Source organism: Tamandua tetradactyla, chromosome 2, assembly GCF_023851605.1.
Source record: "Tamandua tetradactyla isolate mTamTet1 chromosome 2, mTamTet1.pri, whole genome shotgun sequence".
NCBI classification, from domain to species: domain Eukaryota; kingdom Metazoa; phylum Chordata; class Mammalia; order Pilosa; family Myrmecophagidae; genus Tamandua; species Tamandua tetradactyla.
This window is the reverse complement of record NC_135328.1, coordinates 32,847,742-32,865,237: the sequence shown is the minus strand read 5'-3', so window position 1 is coordinate 32,865,237 and position 17,496 is coordinate 32,847,742. Positions and strand designations below refer to the sequence as shown.

General features: G+C 53.4%; 1 protein-coding gene across 1 annotated transcript in view; it reads left to right on the top strand.

Moving 5' to 3' along the window:
* COL27A1 (collagen type XXVII alpha 1 chain) overlaps window positions 1-17,496 on the top strand; it is a 155,980-nt gene that overhangs the window by 100,018 nt on the left and 38,466 nt on the right. The window contains exons 25-35 of the mRNA XM_077142432.1: window positions 918-971; window positions 3,349-3,402; window positions 3,609-3,662; window positions 8,192-8,245; window positions 13,192-13,245; window positions 13,762-13,806; window positions 13,906-13,950; window positions 14,229-14,282; window positions 15,430-15,483; window positions 16,266-16,319; window positions 17,365-17,418. Of these exons, the coding sequence (XP_076998547.1) occupies window positions 918-971; window positions 3,349-3,402; window positions 3,609-3,662; window positions 8,192-8,245; window positions 13,192-13,245; window positions 13,762-13,806; window positions 13,906-13,950; window positions 14,229-14,282; window positions 15,430-15,483; window positions 16,266-16,319; window positions 17,365-17,418 (576 nt within the window). The remainder of the gene's footprint in view (window positions 1-917; window positions 972-3,348; window positions 3,403-3,608; window positions 3,663-8,191; window positions 8,246-13,191; window positions 13,246-13,761; window positions 13,807-13,905; window positions 13,951-14,228; window positions 14,283-15,429; window positions 15,484-16,265; window positions 16,320-17,364; window positions 17,419-17,496) is intronic.

Genomic DNA, 17,496 nt, shown 5'->3' with positions numbered 1-17,496 from the left:
AGCAGATTTTATAGGAAAAATTCACTCATCCCTCAGCCATTCTTAGTTCTCCTAGAAACTCTTGGCTGCAAATCTGGATTCTTCCAATGTCGCTTTTGTACCCTTGAACCATCTTCCCCCACCCACCCACCCCCCATCACTTGTATTTTCCTTACAGAGAAGAGAGTAGGGCCTGGAGGAGAAACTGGGACCCGCATCGTCCTGGCTCTCCTGGGTGACTCTGGCCTCTTCACCCTCGCTGTGAGTGCACGTGTTTGCCTGCATAGGCGCAGTGAGGCACGCAGCTACCTAGAAGAAACCCCTGGAACACAGAGGCAATTTATCACCCAGCGGAGCTAGAAAGAGCCACGGGAACCACAGAGTGTGCCCTTTCAGAAAAAGGAGAGGAAGCATTTCAGAAGACAGTAAAAAGTCTCCCACTTCCCAGATTTTAATCAGCTCCCTTGGCGGAGCTGATATTATGGTATTTCTATCCCAGCCAGCGGGTTTGTTTCTGTCTTTGAAACAGCCCCTGAGCCCTGAAAGGTGGGGACAGGCAGGCAGGCTTCATCCCAGCACGGCTTAAAGGCCGTCTCCCGCCCCCACCCTCCCCAAGCATGGCCGTCTCCCAGCCTCTGCTGGCACAGGAAGAGTGCATGGCGCTCCCAGGGATGCTGGCAGCGGCCTCACCACTTGGCTCCAAAATCAGAACCAGCTGGTGGAGTGAGGGAAGTGAGCACGGTGCCCAGAGAGGAAGGGCTATCCTCGGCAGCAGCCTCACGCCAGCCGGGTTGCCGCGTACCGAGCGCAGGCAGGAGACTCTTTGGGGAGTCTGGTCTCCAGAGGAAGAAAATTACAGGCAAAATCCTGTAAAATCCAGCACATCCCTAAATCTACTGTCTCCTCCTTTCTCTTGCCTTCATAAATGTTTCTCCTAGGGACTGCTGGGATTCGTTGGTCTGGTCGGGGAGCCAGGGATGGTGGGAGAAAAGGTAAGTTGGTGTTGGGGGAACAAGCAAACACACAGAGTATGTGTATTAAATTTCTAAAAAGCCATAGGGAGTGAATTTCAGACCGCTCTCCCCTGGCCTCTCTCCTCACCCCCCTCAGATATCTGGACTCTCAAAGAGCCATAGCCCCCTTTCTCAGCCTCCTCGGGGGTCCGCCCTGCCCTGCCGACTTCACCCTCAAGCCCATGTGGCTTGGCTGACAACCAGCAAATGCACCTGCTCTGGGCCCCTCACAGCTGCCCACTGGCACCGCTCAGGGTGGCAGCAGGGAGGGAGGGGCTTGTCTTGTACAAAAAGGAGCACGCTTCCTTAGGTTGCCTGTTCATCACCCCACCTGCCCTTACTTCTAGAGGAGAAAACTGAGGCTCATATAGGGGAGGGAACTTGCTCAAAGTCAGCTAAATAGTAAGTGGCGGAGCTGGGGTTTGAAGCAGGTTCAATGCCAAAGGCCACCTTTTGCTGGAAAGCTCACATTGACTCTCAGCTCAAAAGCAGCCTATGGCTTTCCGTTTCCAACCATCAGTCTCTTTGTGCTTTTCTCTATGGGGGTCTATCTGACCCCCAGAGTGGACCCATCTGGGAGAGCCAGTAGTACTCCCACTGGACAGAAGGGAAACTAAGGCCCAGAGACAGGAAGTGCCCACCCTAGTCTGGCCCTACCACCCTGGCTTAAGTCCCACTCCTAACCACCCCACTCTCCCAGACCTTCCGGTCTTCTTTTACAGTTAATTTTTTAATTTGAAATAAGGGTAGATTCACAGGCAGTTGCAAAAAATTGTACAGGGAGGTCCTGTGCACCCTCCCTCCAGTTCCCCCCAGTGATACCATCTTTATATGTATATATATATGTCAATCATATTACACAGAAAGGCTTTGCATAAACAAGAAATTTTTATTATTTGTTTTTTTTTGTTGTGAAAATAACAAGTACAAAAAAGCAATAAATTTCAAAGCACACCACAACAATTAGTTTTAGAACAGATTTCAGAGTTTGATATGGGTTATAGTTCTACAATTTTAGGTTATTCCTTCTAGCTACAGGAGACTGAAGTATCAGTATAATGATTCAGCAGTTGTACTCATTTGTTAAATCCTATTTTGCTGTTATAACTCCACCTTCTCCTTTGATCTTTCTCCCAATATTTAGGGTTATTTGGGCTATGTCAATTCTAAATTTTTTCATGTTGGAAAAGATTGTCAATAATATAGGATGGGGGATGGAACTAGTTGATGTTCTGGAGAGGCTGACCCCTCTGGATTTCAGGACTTATCTGGCCTAGGAACCCATCTGGAAGTTGGAGATGTCATCTTACATAACTGTTGTACAGTAGCAAAACCAACTCTGGCCTGCTTTTGTTGCTCAAATATTTCCTGTCCATCTTCATCACCAAAATATTGCCCAATTTGTGCTCTTTGCCAGGTATACTCTTCCCACCTCCACCCGCCTTTCTTGCCTAGATAATTTAATTATCCTTCAACTCTTAGTTGAAACAACATTTGTGGGGGGGGGGGAGGAGCCTTCCCTAGCAACCCCCATGCTCAGGTGGGTCACATCCCCTTATCCCCCTATTGTAACACCATAGCACCCTAACCCACTCTCTCACTGCACTTCCCCCAATTTGCATCTCTTTTGGTGATTCATGTCTATCTCCCCATTAAACTCAGTGTTTTGCTTCATGTGAGCAGGGCTTACTTGTTTCTACTCACCATTGTATCTTCAGGGTCTGGCATATAGTTCTGGGCACAGAGTCAGTGCTCGGTAAATATTTACTGAATTGGTGGATCCAAGTAACAGAATCTCATGAAATCAGAGCCAGGATTAGAACCCAGAGCTCCTGCTTCCTGGCTTTAGCTCTGTCGGCCATACCCTGCCATCTTTGCCCAGTCCAATTGGGTTGGTCAAGAGAGAAGGAATTATGTCTCCTATCCTCCAGGGTATCATCTAGCTTTGGGTGGGGAGAGGGGTGGGCAGGGGAAGAAATGCCTTCTGTTGCCATGTCTGCCTCTGCAAGCCCAGTCTAGGGGGTGCCAGGCTTAATGAGGACCACATGATGTAGGGCAGGATCAAAGGGGATAACATAATTAGTGCATCCTTAATCAGGACCATCCTTGTCCTAGGGAAACCCACTGTGGGGAATGCTGCAGCAGATGTCCAGGCCTCCCAGGTCATGCAGGAGGTCTTGGCTCCTGCTGAGTGAAATCCCAGATCCCCAGCCACCCCCATCACCTCCCTGGGCGATGCAGCGGGCAAGGACTCTGTAGACCTTGGGAAAGTCTTTGGACCTCTGGAAGACCCTCTGCTTCCCATAGAGTCCCCTTACAGCCATGACCCCCCCTTGAATTACTGTCTCCATCACAGGGTGATCGGGGCGTGATGGGACCCCCAGGTGCGCCAGGACCCAAGGGGTCGATGGTAAGGAGTAAGTCTGCAGCCTCCTGCTCTTTCCTGTCGCAGCCCTGCTCTCTCCCACCTGCCTCCACATGCTGCAGGTGCTTAGGATGACCTGCTCCTTCTCCACCTGGGAAGCTGGACTGCTGTCCTCATGGCCTGGGGTGGACTGAAGGAGGAAGAGGCATGTTCCATGGCTGATTCCTCCTTTCACTTCTCTCTCTTGGTAGGGTCACCCTGGAATGCCAGGTGGTGTCGGGACCCCCGGAGAGCCTGGACCCCCGGTAAGCAAAAGCCCCTGGTGGTCCTTGATCCCACACCCACTGTCCCATAGGAGTAAGGATTCCAGAACTCAGAGTCAGACAGACCTGAGTTCAAGTCCCAAATCCACCTCTTCCTGGCTATCTTGCTCAGAGCAGGCTATTTCTAAGCTGAATTTTACTCATCTGAAAAATAGGGAAAGTAATGATGCTTATGACAGTGTGGTAATGTAGGTTAAGTGAAACAGGCTAATGTTCATTATGTAGTGATGTTCATTTCACAGAAGCGGCTTGGTCATTAGCACTATTATTGCTTTCACTCATTCATTCACTCAGTACACAAAGACTGTCTAATATGTGCCTGGGGCAGCTCTAGGAGCTGGGGATGCAATGGTGCACAAGGCAGAGAACAATCCCTGCTCTCTTGGAGCTTGTATCCTGCGGTGGGGAGAGAGGACCCAGTACATAAGTGATGCCTGCAAAGGAGAATGCAGAAAGAAGCTGGGCATGCTGGAGACAAATGGGCTGAGGGCAAGAGCCAAGGGGCAGTGGGGGTCCTGGTCTTCTTGTGGTGATAGAGGAAACAGGGATATTCCTGAGGATCTCAAGGCAGAGAGGTAGGTAAAGCTGGGAGAGTTGAGGGAGCAGCCAGGAGCCCCCAGATTCTCAGGCCCCTTTCCATGCTCCCAAGTGTAAGGTAGAGGGTAGAGAGGGACTGCTCTTACCTGGAGCAGGTGGAGCATAGGGTGCCTGTGCTCCTGCTGATGGAGGGTAGAGACTGGGGCTCAGAGCTAGGGAGCTCACTCAAAGGGAATGGAGGGGTGGGCTTCAGGTGGGGTGCGAGGAAAGGAGCACAGGTCCCTGGCAGGGCTGGGAGAGATGGGGCCACTGGCCATTTGAACCCTAGGGAGCTTGTATAGACCCATTCTTGGTGCCTATTCTTCAAACTTCCTCAGGCAGCTACTCTGTGCTGGGCCTAGGCTTGGCCCCAGAGGTTAGAAATAGATCCTGCTCTTGAGATTCTCCTTGTCTAGTGCAGGTATCAGGTATAAACATTCTCTCACCTATTGACAGACCTTACTGAGCACTAGCTGTGCCCAGGAAGTCTGGACACGAGAACAATCATTCAAAGAAGGAGGTGCTAAGCACCAGGAGGGCTGCCAGGCACCCCTGCTGTGGGTGTCTCTCCCTGCCCCCAGCAGTGATAAGTGGAAAGTTCTCACAGTGCAGAGCTGGGACTAGAAGCCAGCTCACTGGGCTCCCAGTGACATGGGCTTCCCCATGTTCAGGAGGCAGAGGAAAAGGCATGACTAACATGGGGCTGCTGGGGCAGGAAGGTGGAGAGGGGCCTCTGGGTGAGACAGGATGCAGGAAGGTTCTGGCCAGTGGGGCCAGTATGGCAGGCCACCACCAGCCCACCCAGTCCAAAAGCTGCTGTCCAGCTCCTCTCCCCAGAGTCTGGGAACCTACATTTCAGTACCTAGGGCCCAGTTGGTATTTATGGAGCCAGAGTGATTGAAGCCTGTTTTGGTTTGCTAAAGCTGCCAGAACACAATATACCAGAACTGGGTTGTCTTTTTCAATGGGGATTTACAAATGTACAGATCTAAGCCCATGAAAATGTCCGTATTAAGGCATCGAGAGGATGATACCTTCTCTGAGAAAAGGCCACACTGGCATCCGGGGCTCCTCTGTCACATGGGAAGCACATGGTGAGGTCTGCTGGTCCTTCTCTGGGTTCTGGTTTCAGTGGCTTTCTCTTTTAGCTCTTGTGGGTCCTTGCTGTTTCTCTCGGGTTGTTTGTCTCTGATCTCTCAGGGCTTTTTAATGTCTTTTATTGTCTTCACAAAGGACTCCAGAAAAGGATTAAGACCCATCTTGATTGGGCTGGGTCACATCTCAATTGAAGTAACCTAACCAAAAGGTTCCATCCACAAAGGTTCTGCTCCCATAAGAATGGATTAAGGGAACCTGGTCTTTTCAGGGGTACATTACAGGTTCAAACCACTGCAAAGCCAATCAGTCTGGGGTCCCAGAGCAGGGCCGAGGCCTGCTACAGGGATGCCTGGGGTCCATCGTCAAGCTCTACCTCCTGTGCCCAGTGCTTGACCTCCCTGGGTCTCAGTCTCCCCGTCTGTCCAGCGGGAGATGGAAGAACTGGGAAGGAGTGGCTCGAGCAAAATGGAAGGCCAGCAGGACATGGGAAAACTGCAGGTGGAGATGTTCAGGCCAGCACAGAAGGAAAGGGCAGCCCTCCTCTGTCCCTTACCTAATAAGCCCCGCCACGGCTCAGCTGACCTTGCCACCACTTCCCCATTCCTCAATCATGAGGTGTTTCATCTAAATACAAACATCTCTGCCTGATAGTCTCTAGCCCAGCTGAGATGATCCATAGACCTGCCTTCCTGGCTCCCACTATATGGTCTTGAAAGAGCTCATCTCAGATGGCCTCAGTGCTTCCATCTGTTCAGTGGGTTAGCTCTGACTTGATGGAATCAGATGGTCACCTGCTGCTTTCAAGGATGGAAGCAGGGAAGCAGGAGGTCCAGAAAACCAACGTCAGAATCAGACATGTGGGTTCAAATTCTGATGCCTCTACTTACTGGCTGTTTGATTTCTGGTAATGTTCATAGCTTCTCTGAGTCTCGGTTTTCTTTTCTCTAAGATAACACCACAACCACCTTCATGATGAGATTATTGTGAGAAAGAAATGATAGTGTGCATGATGTAAAGTTTAGCAAGCTATATATAATTGCTCGTTGAGTGGTAATGGTAATGGGTACCATTACTATTTGTTAGATATACTAGATATGCGCGTTATTTATTTTTAGTGGGACTCAAAGTGACATTTCTGATGATTCTGTTCATGTGACTGGCATTTTCCCACTTTTCCTATCACTTTAGCATCCATGTCCTCCCACAGTCCACAGAATTCAGCCGAGATTATTGGCCTCTTGATTGTGGGAGGGGAGGGCTCAGGCTCTGGGGCCTGCCTGGGGTCACCTGATTGCCAGAGCTGGGTCTGGCATTGGAGTTCTCACCTTCTCCCCCTTTGAGATAGCTTAAAGCAACCCTTTACTGAGAAACTTCCAGGTCATTTAACTTCTAGCAACTCTAGGTGGGAGGCACTCAGCTTATCCCCATCTTATAGACGATGAAACTGAGGCCCAAAGAATTTAGGTAGCTCACCTGCAGTCACGCAGTTAGTAAGCAGCAGGGCTGGGATTGGAACCCAGGTTCCCTGGCACTATTTCCTGCTCTTTTAATAAAGTCAGAGCTGCCTTTTTATTTGGCTGAGCCGGGGTCCACACCCTGCTGGGCTCAACTAAAGAGGGGTCTGGCTGGGACCCAGCCTCACATCATCCTGCTGCCAGGGGTCTTCTGCCAGGTGGCAGGGGCTGTGTCTGCACCTCTCAAGGCTGTGGGAAGAGGGAAATGAGAGCAGCAAGAAATTTTTCCAAGAAGCCAATGGTGCTGAGCCTCTCCCTGGTACTCAGTGGGAGGTGGGGCTGTGTCTTCCTTGGCAGAGGAGCAGCCCAGTCTGAGATTGATGGTGAGCTGGGAGTGGCCCACAGCCATCCGGGGGTCCTGGCTCTGTCTGGTGGGATGGACGTGCTGTTCATGTCCACGGCTGGGCCTGGAGCAGAGGCAGCGAGGAGTCTGTTTCTTCCCTTTGCCCCTGTCTCTCCCTCTTTGCCCCTCATCTGTCCTCTTCATCTTTTCATGAGTTTGTTGATTCAACTGATTCCTAAATATTGGCCATTTGCCTGTGCTGGGCCAGGTGTGGAGAATTCAGAGAAGAACAAACCAGCCCTTTTAAAACTTTCCTTCTCTCTGTCCCCACCGGCCCCCCTTGTTCCTGTTCTTGTCGTTCCTTTGTCAAACCTTGATACCAGGGCATCTTCTCTGGGCAAGGTCTGTTCCCTTTTCTTTGTCTCCTGCTCCCACTTCTCTGCCTGACTCCCCCTCCCTCCCTATCCTTTATCACCTCCCACCCCACCATGCGTGCCTCCCCCTCTGCTTCCCAGGCTCTCTCAGGTTGTGTTCTGGGCTCTCCCCTCTCTGCCCCCAGGGCTTTTTCTGCCCTGGTCAGGGCTTTCTGGATGCCTTTAAGGTTAGATACAGAGTGAGAGTGGGTGTGTGGCAGATACTTGGGTCACTGTATTATCCTTGCTGATGGGAGAGAGACAGGGAAGTGGGAATTGGAGGTGACTTTTTGTCAGGTGTTTCATTGATGTTGACTTTGAGATGAAAAAGGGAATGGTTTACCCAGGGAGACTTCTCCCCACTACCTGAATTCCCAAGAAAAGTTGAGGACCACCCTATCTACTCTTGCACATTGGGGCAGCACACCCAGTGCTTCCACTAGTACCCATGGGTTGTGGCTTGAGAGCTTCTTTTCCTTCTGGTCCAAGTGACACATCCTCCCACCTAGAGGCTGCTGAGGCTGAGGCAGGACAACCGCTTTGAGCATTTCCCCCCAAGCTCCCAGCCCCAGCATTGTGCTCACTCCCTGAAAAGGGACTTCTCCAAAGTCTTTCTTCTCCCCATAGGGTCCTCCAGGATCTCGAGGCCCACCAGGCATGAGGGGAACAAAGGGACTTCGGGTAAGTCAGGCCCTGCCCCAGGGCTGGAACTGGCAGGGGCACCCTTGGAATGGGGCTGCCTGCTGCGGGCCACCCCCTGGTCCATGCACCCGGCTCTGTGGTCTTTGGCTTTCCCCTTTCCCGGTACCAGGCAGTGGCTCATCTGCACCTGGTTCTGAGCCTGGGCACCCACCCATCTTTCCAGCCATTTCTCACACTAGGCCTGGCCATCCAATGGGCACAGATGGGTTTTCTGTTACGAGAGGTTTGTTCATTTGTTCGTTCATTCATTCATTCATTCATTCAACTACCATATATTTACACTTACTATGTGCCATACACCTTGTAAGCACTGTAGATATCAAGGAGAATGGGACAGACAGACACCTTAGTAGATAATACAGTACAGCGTTGTCAGCAACGCTGACGTGATGGAAGCACGGGCAGCTTGGGAGCCCAGAGGAGGCACCTCACCTCAGGGACATGTCCAGAAAATGGCAATGCTTAAGCTGATGCCAGGTTCCAGGCAGAGGGACTTGCAGGGAATATGTCCTAAGCTGAGAGGAGGTGTATATGTTTAGGGGTCTGTTCCTCAGAGGGACAAAGGAGAGGGGCTTAGCAGACACCAAGCCAGGCAGGACCTCACAAGCCATGGCAAGCCTATGGGCTATGTTACTAGAGTAGTGGGGAGCCACAGAGGGTTTTAAGCAAGGGCTGGCCTAATACAGTGGCTAGAGGTGATATATGTGGCAGCCATTGTCCATCCACATGCATTAGTTCATCTAATCCTCAACACTGCCCTGTCATGTTTGTGCTATTTATGTCCTTAGCTATGTGATGACAGAGGAAGAAACTAGTGCACAGAGAGGTTAAGTCACTTGCCTCAGGTTTACAGCTAGAAAGTGGTCAGCCTGGGATTTGAACCCAGAGAATTCTGGCTGTTTTGCATACTGAGTCCAGCCTTACTTGTAATCATGCAGAAAAGGCTGATGGAGTGGTTTCCTGCCCCTGACCTAGGGTACAGGTGCCACATCATGCAGCCTTGGTATAAGGAGGAAATAAGATGGGGCAGATAGAGCAGGCAGCCTCGCCCGATATCCAAGCTCCGTATTTGGAATCTGTGATCATTATTTTCCACTGGCTGAATTTCAAGTGGTATTAAATCTTCCCCTGAACCAGATGGCCCAAGCAGCCGGCCAGGGTGAGGGGCGATTAAAAGGCATTCCTCAGGCCTGGTGGGGCCCCTTCCTGTGCCCATGTCCCCTGTGTCCCCAGGAATGGGCTGAGGCCCATGGAGTGGGTAGCTGGGATCCCCCTGAACTTGTGTACATTCCCTCCTGCCCCAGAGAGTGGCATTATCACCAGCCCCCAACCCAGATGCTAGGCTCAGGCCTCCCTCAGCTCTTGGGGCTCCCCCCCCCCCGACTCCCCAGCCCTTCCCAATAGTGGCTTAAAGAACGTGTCTCCTGCTTGAAGAAGTTCCCAACCACTCAAGGTCTCCAGGGCCAGGGAGCTTCAGGAGCTCAGCCTCCGGCCCCTGCAGGATTCAGCAGAAGTGCAAAACCTGTGGGATCAACACCCCCGGACCCCCAAAACAGATTATCCCTGGCCACTTCGTAGATGAGGTCATTGAGGGCAGGGGGGTGGAGAAGCATCCATCGTGCCTGTGAAAGCTCAGTCTGGGCAAGTCTCCATGTAGCTCCTGGCCTACCTGTGACCTGGGCAAGGCCTTGCAGCATTAGGGGCTTCAGTTTCTCTGCATGAGGAAGGCCCTGCCTGCTCCTCTGCCTATTCGTGAGGTGGACCCTGCTACCCATTCCATTTCCCCAATCCCTCCCTGGGAAAAATGAGTGCTAAGAGGTTGAAGCCAGGGGCTGGGTGGGACCTCAGACCCTTAGACCCTGGTTGGGACTGCCAGCTAGAGCTGGAGCTCAGCAGCCCCAGTGGAAGGTGCATGGATTCTGGGGGCAGACAGGCCCATTACCAGCTGTGGAACCTCAGATTAGTTTGTTGACCTCTGAGACTATCCCCTGTCTGTTCAGTGGTTGACCTTGATTCCTCCATATGGGGGAGCTGTAAGGATTCAGGGATTGAAATGCTTGAAACTCACCTCAGCTCCTGTGAGTGAGGATGAGAACTCAGCAGAACTGGCCCTGAATCCCAGCTCCTCCCCTTTGACTGCAGGCACCTGCTTTCCCTGTCTAAACCTCTGGTTCTCCCTCTGAAATGGGTCAGTAACAACCGATCTCATCATGGTCGTGGGGATTAAATCACTGAACAAGTGATTTAATGCAGTAGGTGCTGTGTACATGTTCATTCCCTCTCATTCATCTAGCTCTTTGCTACAAAATTAACTGTCCTGGGCAGGAACTCAGGTTTGGCTGGATCTTTCCTGCCAAGCCTGACTGGCGGGGAGCCCCAGCCGTGATTGCAAACATCTTTCTAGGGGAACAGATTCAATAGGGCAGGCATGTGGCTTTGATTGAGACCCAGGCCTTCCTCCAGAGGGGCAGGCTGGCCTGTGTTCACTGGAAAAGGAGGGGGCAGGCCTGGGGGATGCCCAGTGTGAATGTCAACTGGTCAAAGCAAGGATTAGTGTCCCTCGCTCCTTACCCTGCCATGCAGCTGGGGAGAGATGGTGGCTGGTGGTCCCACTGCCTCCACTTCTCTCCAGACATGAAAGATTAGTCCTGTTGTCCTTCCAAGTTAGACCCTGGCCTCTCCATGAGCTCTTGGGTGCTCCCAGGTAACGGGGATGTTAGAGGTTGTCTTCTCCAATACCCTGCTTCTCCCAGCAACCTTCCTAGCCTGCTCTAGGCCCTGAGTTGCTTACACCCACTGACAGGCTACTCACTTCCATACTGATAAACAGTGTCAGTAGTGGTGTGAAGAAAAACAACAGGCATCCTACAAACTTGGACTCAAATTCTGGTCCCTCCACTTATCAGCTGTGTGGCCATGGACAAGTTCACTTGTATCCTGAGCCTTTTTCCTCATTGACAAAATGAAGACAATTGTTTTCATTATTATTGCTCACATGACCTTTCTCCCACAATGGCTTTCGTTTATAAGATAAACAAGATGCTGTGAGATTTTGGGCTGAGTTCTTGAAGCTTCTATGCCTTGCTCTTCTTCCAGAGCTGTGACTCTCCAGGGAAGTTTGTACCTCTGCTAAGGCAGTAGAGACAGAGCCAGGGCCACAAGGCATCTCTCAGAACAGCAGGGCTGCCTGCCCATCAGCTTAGACTCTGCCGCAGTCCCCATGACCATGACAGACCCACCACTACCCAACTCCATCTCAGCCAGGCCTGTGTCCATGGTCTGACAGTGTCCCAGCTGAAAGGACACAGGTAATTAATTTAGTCAGAGACTGAGGCCCAGAGAGGGAATATGGCTTTCCCAAGGTCACACAGCAAGTTTCTGGCAGCACCAGGACTAGCACCCCAGCATTCAAATGATCATTAGGATTGGCCTGTTTGAATGTTGACACTCATCTTGAACCTGCCAATTCCACAAAGCGTATTAGAAGCTGCCTATTCTGAGGAAGGGACTAATATCAGATTTGCCAAGCCAATCCTCTGTATCCCTGGGGAGCCTGCAGCCTTCTCTGACAGAACCAAGCAGGACAAGAACCAGTCATTATTAAGTGCTAACTGTATGCCAGGTACCAACCGAGCTGCTCACTTTTTGTGCATTTGAGTTTGTGACTTTGTCTTCCCATTTCAGAGATGAGATAACTGAGGCACCAGCTATCTCCTGAGCATCCACAGGTGTGCCTAGTGCTGGCCCCTCGGTAGACCCTGCCCTCAGCCTGGAAGCACTGGGAAGAAAGGCTCCAAGCAGAACCACTGGCCTCAGTCCAGGGTCCCTTGGCTCATTCAATAAATGAGGCACTATTTAAGGCTGTGGTGGGAAATTGAAGTTCTGAGAGTCCCAGGCAGCTAATAAGTAGAATTTTCACCTTTTTTTCCATTCAGTTATTAATTGAAATATCCCATATTCAATTCGAATAGAAAATTTCATTGTTCCATTTTTAAATGGCTTTTTTCTTGGGTCATTTCCTCGTACCTCATTGTGACCCTCACACGCCCAGGGTCTTCCCCAGGCCCCTAGTCCATGGGAGGGCTGCACAGAGCCCCAGGCTCCCAGGCTGAGGTAGGCCAGCCTCTCTCATACGATCCTCTTTGTCTCCCCAATATGGTCTCTACTGAGTACTCACAACCAACACCCCACTCTTCTCCACAGGGCCTTTTCCAGGACATCCACCCCAATGTGCCCCTGTGGGGGTCCCGTGAAGGGCCACGGGGGCAGTAGGTGGACCCTGGGGTGGGGTACCAACTGCTAGTGTGCTAAGTGACCTGGAACAAGTCACTGCCCTCGGCTGGGCCTCAGAGTTCCCATCTGTGCAGTAGGGTGAGGACAGGATCCACCTGCCAGGGTGTCCTCCCCAGGCTCCAGCCTCCAGGGAATGGCTGCCCAACTCCTGCTCCTGGCCCCTCCTCACATCAGCTCCTCCAGGGTGAGCTGGGCCACGCTTCTGGCCACATCGAGACCTTCCCCAGGTCCTTCTCTGTGAGGTCCGCCCAAGGGCTGTGGCCCACACACCTGCTCCAACCCCCGTGCTCTGGAAGGAGCCTCTGCAGCGGAGTCTGGAGACCTCTCTGTGGGGACTTGGGCAGATGCCTCCCGGCTCAGGCCCTCAGTTTCCGTGCCTGTGAAATGGGTTGGCTGGCCGACTCCTGGGGTACCCATGGGCAGCGTTGGGCAGGCTCTGGCCTCCTCCTACACCGCAGGGCCTACCCTGAGTTCACCTGGGCCATGCCCTCGGCAGAGTCATCTTAGCAGGCACTTGCCCAGGGTGACCCAACCTCAGGGTGGGGGCCGCCAGGAAATGGAGGAGGAGACAGCCCCAGTTCTCAACCCCAGGGGGCCCCCAATGCCCACTGTGCTAACCCCTTCTATTCTAGGGTCCCCGAGGACCAGATGGAACAGCTGGGGAGCCCGGGTCCAGGGGCCTCAAGGTACGGACCGCCATGGCCTGCCCTGCCTTCCACCGCAGCCTCCAGGAACTCAGCACCCTAGGACCACACCTGCCTCAGCCCTGGGGCTCTCCAGGGTGGCAGGGGTCCTGCAAGGCCTCGGGGCCAGGTCCTGAGAGTGCTCCCTCCACTCCTGGCCCCCTGGCAGGCACAGAGCATGGGGATGGGGAGAACGAGTGCAGAGAACAAGAGCGAGAGTGAAAGTGATGTGAGAGCAAGAACAGAAGTGAGAGTGATGGGAATCCCATGGGACCCCTTCTCCCTTCCCCAGAACCCCCGAGGGCAGAGATGGACTTTTGCAGCCTCAGCAGGGTTGGAGTCCTTGGTTCTCACCACTACCCTTTGTGGTTTTCCACATGCACAGTAGGGAGAGGGCTGGACGTTTTGACCCAGGGCATCCTGTCATCTCCCCAGGGGGTGGGGGTGGGATAGGGTCCCTTCCCTGGGTAGGGCCCATTCTCACAACGTCCCCCCCTTCACATGCTTTGCTGTCTGCAGGGTCCCCCAGGACCCCAGGGAAGGCCGGGCCAGCCTGGGCAGCAGGTACGTCCCCAGGTCCCCTCCAGTTTGCTGCTTGGTAATCTGTGTCTCTCACAGCCTTCCATGGCTTTCGGCCTCTAACAACCCCCAATATGCTTCCAGGGCACAGTCGGCGAGCGAGGGGACATGGGCTCCCGAGGCTTTCCTGTAAGTACCCTCAGTTTTTGGAATTCTCTTCGTGGGGCTTTGGGGAGCATCGCAGTCACTTTACTCAGGCTCCCAGAAGCTCTAGTTGTCCCCCCCCGCCCCCGCCTCGCCTTGGCTGCCCTCCCCCTCTAGGTCTCAGGCTCCCCTTCTATCAGCCTGGGGCGGGGAGAGCAGGGGTCAGACCTGAGTACCCGGCAGTGGGTTTGACTGGGGCCAATGGGACAGGCAGCACAGGAAGCCGCAGAAGGAGTGTGGTCACCTTTGTCTTGCCTCTGCAGGGCATCCAGGGTCCCTCGGGCCCCCCAGGCACCAAGGGCCTCCCAGGAGAACGGGTAAGGGCTCTCCCCCTCCCTTCTTTGCATGTTTGCCCCTGGTAGGCTGGTTGCAGAAAGGCCACCCATCGGGGGAATGGACCAGATGGTCAGACAGGGAAAGGAGTTGGAGAGGGACAGTGCAGGGTCTCCCCTGCCCTGATGGGCAGGTCTCTGAGGGCAGCAAGGGCATTGTACAGGGAGCTCACCAGAGGGGTAGCTGATTTGAGTGTAAGCTCTGCCTGCCTTCCAGGCTCTGTTTTCTCTCCAGCAAAATGGGGATAATTGCCTCTGCCTTGCCATTCTGTCATGAAGATTAGATGAGAAAACATACATAGAGAGCGTAGCACAGTGTGAGTCAGAGGGAACAGTGTATGTCAAGTCTCCAAGGGATGGAGGGAAGGAGGATGAGAATGAGCTAATGAGCTGATAGGGAAATAAAAAGAACTGAGTATGGCTGGAGTGGAGAGAGCAAGGCAGCAGAGAAGACAGGAGGAAGGTGCAGGGACCCATGGAAAGCTGTGGAGATAGGTTGCTTTTTATCTCAAGGGCAATGGGGAGTCATTGAGTGTTCAAAACAGAGGAGGTGACCTGACCAGCTTGCACTGCAGCAGACCCCCTTGTGAGGGATAAATCTGAGAGGGAGCCCCCAGGTCTCTGGGAGACCCGTGAGAGGCTGCAGAGGCAGGCAGGGCTGGGCTGGTGGTGCTAGAGGTAGGGAGGAGGAGAGGGAGTCTTGACGGACTTTGGAGGAGATGTCCCTGACAGGGCAGGTGGAGGAGAGAATCTCCTCCGCTTGGGCCACTACTTCATCCACACATCCTGAGGTCTGGAGGAGCCACTTCTTTCCTTTGGATTTGACCTGGCAGTGGTGGGGGTGGGGGAGCTGTCTGGAGAGGCGCTGCTGTGGAAAGGTAATCCAGGCACAGGGAACAGCGAGCAAGGTTCAGGACTGGAAGGTTTCTGACCAGGGAAGGGCCTGTAGGGGAGTGTGCAGAATGGACTGGATGGCATCAGATGGAGGCGAGCGGGGAGAGGGAGCTGCAGACACCGCGACACTTAGTAGGCTGGGGAGCGGGAGCCCTGGGCAATGTGAGCCCTCTCCCTCATCCATCCCTCCAGGCTGGCTTCTCCCAACTTACTGTTTGTCTGTCTGTCTGTCTTCCAGGGTGCCCAGGGCCCCCAGGGGCCGATCGGCCCTCCAGGAGGGATGGGAGCCAAGGTGAGAGCCGAGGAGCCCTTGTTAGTCCTGTGCTGCTGCTTCTGGGTCCCCAGCCCTCCTCAGGGTGACCTATCTGCCATTCCTGTCCTGGCTGGGGAGGGGGTCCTGTCCTGTGGATACACAGAAGGATGGTACATCCACCCTGATGACACAGGGCAAGGAGCTGGGCTGCCTGGTCCCAGGGGGCATTGGATGTAATGCAGCGGAGCCAGAACACTCACAGGAGGGTGGCACTGCCTGTTTTTGGCACCATGGAAGGCAGTATTCCCCTCACTTCCCCCCACCCTGCCCACCATGTAGACACACACACTCTGTCTGCTAGGACTTCACCCGAGCACAGAGGTCTGACCTTGGAATGGGGCCTCAGACACCGCTGACTGACCCGCAGGAGAACACTGAGCCCACGGGGGAGATGGAGTTGCACTAGGGCTGCAGCCATGCCCTGTGATAACTCAGGTCCCTTCCCATCCTCACCCTCTCGGTCTAGCTGCAGAGGGAAGGGCCCGAAGCTCTCAGCCCTGAGCACTGCATGTGTTGGCCTCCTCCCCATCATTATGTGAATCATGAAACTTTCCTCCTTGTCCTTGCCAAGGGGCTCCTAATGTGGTGGCCCCCTTGTCCCGGCTCCAAGCTCTGGGGGCCTGAGGCCTGCTTCTAGCTCTCTGTCTCTCCTGCTGGGGAAACTGAGGCACCTCTCTTACCCTCTCTGGGCCTGTTACCCTCTCACTTACTGCCAAGCATCAGCCCTCTCTCCAAGAGTGACTAGTGCTAGTCTCTTGCAGGGGCCACCCGGTGCAGTGGGAGAACCGGGCCTTCCTGGGGAAGCAGGCATGAAGGTAAGCTGGGATGAAAGAGGAGAAAAATAACTTGTTGAAACCAGCTCCCAGCTGGCAGCTCTGTCCTCCCCACAGAAGAGAAACAGGTCTTTTTGTGCCTGGGATAATGGGTTCTCTGTGCTCCTGGCAGGGAAGCGGGGCCTGGCAGTGGCCACAGCGAGTGCACAGCCAGCACGGAGCCCCCACCCCTGCCCCCTGCCCAGCAATGTTTTCTCTGGCACCGCCTCTCTCTCCACGCTGGGGCAGCGTGCCTCCTGCCTTGGTGATACCATCTGCATTTCTGCATCGGTACCCCTCATGAGCTGCCAGGAAACAGGCACCTATTGATACCTGGGCTCCAGGGAGAGCCCTTCCCTTTTCTGCTGTTGGAAGTGGACACTGCTCCCCATCCAGACCCCAGGAGCCCATGAGTGACGCTGGTCCAAGGGCGCTGTTGAGGGAGGGTGCAGGGGAGCCAGTCAGGGGCTGTGACCCATGCAGCATATCACCCCCTTCTGTGCCTGAGTCTCCCTGCCATTCAGAGAGGGACTTGGCTTAGTCCCAGAATCCTCTGCTCAAACAAAAGTGCAGGAAACCACTCCATACATAAAAAAGATGTAAGTGGGGTTATTCCCATTGTCGCAGGACTTGGAGCTCAGTGCCTGCCTCCACCTGTTCCCGCAGACAGGAGGTGGGCTTGGAGGTGGGCTTAGAGATCCCTACAGAGTTGCTTAAAGTAAATGTGTAATATAGAAAAAGATACTTAAAACCAAGCCATGTGTTAACTGTAATGACAGCAATGCAGATGATGAGGAAGAAGAAGGCGTTGATGAAATTGATGCAGTGATGTGATGTTGATGTTGAAGGTGATGATGATGGATGTCGGAGGTATTGATGATGATGGTGTTGTTGGCCCTGATGATCCTTCTGCTCTGGTATGGGAGAAGGACATGGCTAGGACTGACTTGGAATGGAGCTGTGGTTGAGGTTTTGTAATAAAAATGGAAAGAGGTGGTGAGGGCTGGCTGTGGCCCCCTCCAGATGGATTTATATTGGCTTCTCCTAGGGTGACTTTGGACCTCTGGGCATCCCTGGTGAGCAGGGCCTCATTGGGCAGCGGGTAAGTTGAAGCAAAATCGTTCTCCCTGGAAAGCTCTTGAACTGTCTCATCCAGTGTTTGGGGTAGTAGGATGGGGCT